Source organism: Brassica oleracea, chromosome C6, assembly GCF_000695525.1.
Source record: "Brassica oleracea var. oleracea cultivar TO1000 chromosome C6, BOL, whole genome shotgun sequence".
Lineage (NCBI taxonomy): Eukaryota > Viridiplantae > Streptophyta > Magnoliopsida > Brassicales > Brassicaceae > Brassica > Brassica oleracea.
The window spans coordinates 19,108,203-19,113,327 of record NC_027753.1 but is presented as its reverse complement, the minus strand read 5'-3'; the positions used below and the strand labels follow the sequence as shown (position 1 = coordinate 19,113,327).

General features: G+C 33.8%; 1 protein-coding gene across 1 annotated transcript; it reads left to right on the top strand.

Moving 5' to 3' along the window:
* Positions 1–1,833: 1,833 nt before the first annotated feature.
* On the top strand, positions 1,834–3,260 carry LOC106296807 (universal stress protein YxiE-like). Its single transcript, XM_013733036.1, has 4 exons — positions 1,834–2,111; positions 2,189–2,298; positions 2,381–2,499; positions 3,041–3,260. Exons 1-4 carry the CDS (start codon positions 1,937–1,939, stop codon positions 3,114–3,116), a joined length of 480 nt encoding a protein of 159 aa, XP_013588490.1. The 5' UTR covers positions 1,834–1,936; the 3' UTR covers positions 3,117–3,260.
* The last annotated feature ends 1,865 nt before the right edge of the window (positions 3,261–5,125 follow it).

Sequence of the window (5,125 nt, the reverse complement as noted above, 5' to 3'; positions counted from 1 at the left end):
CATCTCTGCAACCTTCGTATAATGGTTGCTTTCCAGCATCCAACATATCATAAAATCTCCTAGCTTCTGCATTGGGTAAATCTTCCCCTCTAAAATGATCATTTACCATCTGCTCAGTACCTACACCATAATCTACATCCGTTCTAATTGGTTCTTCTAATCTAACCTCTGGCTGAGGTTCGCTAGTACTACCATGTTCATAATCAGTTTCCCCATGATGATACCAAATTTTGTAACTTCGTGTAAACTCACTCAAATATAGATGAGTCCAAACATCTCACTCTTTAATAACCTTTCTATTTTTACAATTAGAGCAAGGACATCTTAACTTACCTGTTTTTGCTTCTGGTTGTCGGTGAACTAACCCCATGAATTCGGTTATACCTCGTTGGTATTCTTCCGTAAGCAATCTCGTGTTCGGATCCAAATGAGGTCGATCGATCCAAAAACAAAAATAATTTGAAGAAGGCATATTTTTTGTGAATCAAATTCGTGTGTAAATAGAGTAAGAGGGAGGATAAAGATATGGAGTGAATGAAGAGGAAGATGAGGGCTTGTATTTATAGTTTAAATCCTGCCGACAGATCGAGGAAATTCCGACGGAATTCCGACGGAAAAGGCTAGTTCGTCGGAATTTCCTCGGAATTTTGTAAAATCCCCCAACGGCTCTCCAACGGCTATAATATTTCCTCGGAATTCATCGATTTTTTCTCAGGAACCCATTTTTCCTCGGAATATTCCGACGGATTGATATTTCCTCGGAATTCCGTCGGTATATTCCGAGGAAACCCAATTTTGTGTTTCCTTAGAAATTCCTCGGGATATTCCGAGGATTTCATTTTCCGTCGGAATGTCCGTCAGAATACCGTTGTTTTCTTGTAGTGTTAGCATCAAGTGAGAGATGTGAAGCTATCTATATAACTATATCTTGGCCAATTACTAGAGTTGTGATAGAATCTATACGAATAGTTAGAATGTTAACACGTCGATTCATGCATTTTAAGCAAAAGTTACCAAATGGCTTTCCGGTATTATACATTGTCTAGTATAAAAATCGTGAGACTTAGTTCTTGTACAATTTCATATACATGCATGTTTTAAAGAAATAAAATACATTTTCATATTTTTAATATATATTTTTAACAAATAATAATTAATTGTAAACTTTTATAAAAATACTTGTATTTACCAAATTTTTAGTTCAGAATTATATGAAATAAACGATCACAAAAAAATATCATTTAATACTAAAATTTAATATATTTTATTAATATATGTGAAAATTTAAAATATGTATTATTTTGAAACAAAAATGTATTAATTACTCTGACATTTTGTACACAAACTGAAAATGATAAAAAATATATGTACGTTATTAATAACTATAACTATTCAATCAATAGTAATTTAGATAAATTAAAGTTTTTATAAAATTAATACATTTAATAGGTAATATTAATTTTTAAATTCGATATAAATTATATTTAAAATTTAAAATAATATTTTTGACTAATAAAAAAGTGTCAAAATGCACTCCACTTGTTATGAACCGAACCACACGGAGTATATTCAAACAATCTGCTAAACTTTAATTATATATCAAAGTTTTGTTACTTAGTATTTAAGATAACATCTAAACTATTAGCAATTATTCATTAATAGTTGACAAAAAAAAAGTTTATTCATTAATAGAAAAATCTCATACTTTCTTATACTACCGTACGATGTTGAAATTGGACGGTTTAGATGCAACCAATGGATCCCACAGACGAAACTTCGTCGAAACTTCATTCTTTGTCTTTGGCTCTGCTTTATTCAAACCCTATAACTTTAACATTCGTAGCTAGAAAGCTACATTCTCACAACTCTTCACCATCTCTCTCTGTAAAAATCTGAACAAAACTCTTTCCAAGTTCGATCAAGAAAACCAAGAACGATGCCTAAAGACAGGAAGATCGGAATCGCGATGGATTTCTCAGAGAGCAGCAAGAACGCACTCAAATGGGCCATCGAGAACTTAGCTGACAAAGGAGACACACTTTACATCATCCATACACTACCAACCTCTGAAGCTGAATCTCGTAACGCCCTCTGGCTCGAATCCGGTTCTCGTAAGTCTCTTTTAATCCGATTTGGAAATTTTGAAATCGAAATATCGGTTTAATCCGGTTTTAACTTGGTGATTCAGCTCTCATACCGTTGGTTGAGTTTAGGGAACCGAAGATCATGGAGAACTACGGTGTCAAGATCGACATCGCATGTCTTGACATGCTCGACACTGGTTCAAGGAAGAAAGAGGTTTTTAAATAGATAATTACACTACTTGATCTTTATCAAAATACATTTTTGCGACGTTTAATTACCGGTTTGGTTATAATAGGTGCATGTAGTGACAAAACTATACTGGGGAGATGCAAGAGAGAAGCTCGTTGATGCTGTTAAAGAACTCAAACTTGATTCTATTGTCATGGGAAGCAGAGGACTCAGTGCCCTTCAAAGGTTTCTCTTTACTTCTTTTATTAATTCATAAATTCCATTTCACTTTTTTTTTGTAAACTTAATATTTTTAATTTCACAGTTACAAAAAAAAAATATATTTTTAATTTCATTTCACTTCACAAAAATTCCATTTCATTTGATATATATATATATATATATATATTTTAATAAAACTATCCATTTAACGTTAAGTATTATTCCTTCCATGACAATGACTTCCCACCGAAAGTGGATAAGGTCACAGAAAAACGATAATTAGTTATGTGTTAAGTTTAGCTTTGAAAATTTGTATTTATCTGTTATCTAAGAAACATTCTATTTAGATTTTTTTTAAGAGAATCTAATCAATGGTTAACACTTGCACGGAAGCCAAAAAATATCAACGGTTACACGTTTTCTTAACATACATGTCTGACGTTTCTCAATAGTTAACTTTCATTTTGTTAATTAAAACTGCTAATCTGTTTTTTTTCTCTGCAAATGCGTGATGAGACTATTTTACGGCGTGTAAATGGCTAATCTAGTTCAAATATTGAAACAGGATAATAATGGGAAGCGTGAGCAGCTTTGTGATCGACCACGCGCCTTGCCCTGTCACCATTGTCAAGGATAACTAAAAAGAGATGGCTTTATCTCATATGTTCTGCCAAAAATAATGTCGCAATTTATGTTTTTAATAAAAGAACCTTTTTTCTTGGTTGTGTTTGTTCTATTTAAAATAATATCAATATATGAAATCCCATAGTAGTTTTTTCTTTCTTTTTGGTGTAAGCAGAGAGATTTTTGTTAAATTTCTTTTTGGTGTCTTTCCTAATAATATGAAGTATATTTGGTGTCTTTTGCTGGGACCACCCCATGTGATGTTCACATGAACACGCGGTGGGATCGGCTTGTATAAGATCCAAAATAGTTTAAAGTAGCTCGGGCTAGAGATACAAGAACTTGATGGAGACAAACATTATAATATTTTACAAGGAAAAAATCCAAATTTTATGAACAATGCAGAGAGAAATAACAAATCGAAAAACATATGTTCTAGATTTCATAACTAATAACAACAATTTCTATCGATAAAAAGAAAAAAATACAAATAAATTAGGCGGAAGCAAATGAGGTTAATGAAGGAGAAAGAAGCTGGCCATTCAAGGTTGTGTGTTCTGTGTTAAAGACAGATTAGCAACAGGTACACGAATGTGAAATTGGAGGCAAATTCAAGGTTGTGTGTTTTGTGGTGAACCCGAAGAGTCGCATGATCATTTATATTTTGCGAGTCTATACACTTTTACACTGGTTAAAAATGGTTGGAACTCTGATGACAAGTGCCGCTAGTCCTTATTGGAATACGACCATGATTAATCCGGAGTTCTTAGAGTGAGGTTCTTAGCGGAAGTTAAGAAACAGTTTCTTAACTTCCGCTAAGAATCCCGTCATAAGAACCCCGAGTTAATCATGATGTAACCATTCTTCTATTCTTTTGAGGTTAGCTTTTCAAATTTCAGTGTACTACATTTGGCTGGAGAGGGATGAGAGAAGGCACAAGCAGCAGTCACGTGCCGTGGGTCAGCTTGCACGCCTTGTTGATAAAGTGATCAGGAATCGTATCGTGTTACAAATTACCAAGCGAAGCTGAAGCTTCAGGGGTATACTACAGAAGTGGTTTAGCAATCATACGTAGGATACAAATTTCATTCATATTCTTTGGAGATTAGCTTGTATATAAAGCGCATGTTTGTTTCTCCATCTGGATGAGTCATCTGGACGAAGATGAGAGTTTTGTTTGTTTAGGCACTAAAAATGCAATTCATCCAGATAGATCATCTGAATGACTTTTTGAAGTTTAGGCATAACTTCAAAGTCCATCCAGCTGAACCAATTTAGATCATTTGAATGGAGATGGTTCATTCAAAATGATATATTGTTTATTATGCCCTTAATATAATTCACAAATTACAAACTTAAACATAATATCATTTTGTCACACACGAAAACTGACAAAACCACAAAAACACGTTTTTCCGCGAAAACCTAAAAACTAATTTTTCACGTCAAAACCCCAAAACGCATTTTTCTTGGGAAAACGTGTTTTTACGCCAAATTTGCAAAAACGTGTTTTCATGCGAAAATCACAAAAACATGTTTTCACGCCAAAACCCCAAAACGCATTTTCCGCTAAAACACAAACACGTTTTCCCACCAAAATCGCAAAAACGTGTTTTCCCGCCATAACCTGTTTTCCCGCCATATTTTCCCGCAAAAATTGCAAAAACATGTTTTCACGCCAAAACCCCAAAAACGTGTTTTCCCGTAAAAAATCACAAAACGCGTTTTCCCGTCAAAATTGCAAAATATCGTTTTTCCGTCAAAATGAAAAATCTTCTTTTCTCGCCAAAACCGAAATTTTTTGTTTTCCTGCCAAAACAAAAAAAAAACGTGTTTTCCACCAAAACCGAAAATCTCATTTTCCCGCAAACACTGCAAAAATGTGTTTTCCTAACAAAATCGCAAAATCTCGTTTTTCGGCAAAAATCGAAAAATCTTGTTTTTCCGCTAAAATTGCAAAAACACGTTTTTCCGCTAAAACTGCAAAAACGCGTTTTTCCGTCAAAATCGCAAAATCTCGTTTTCC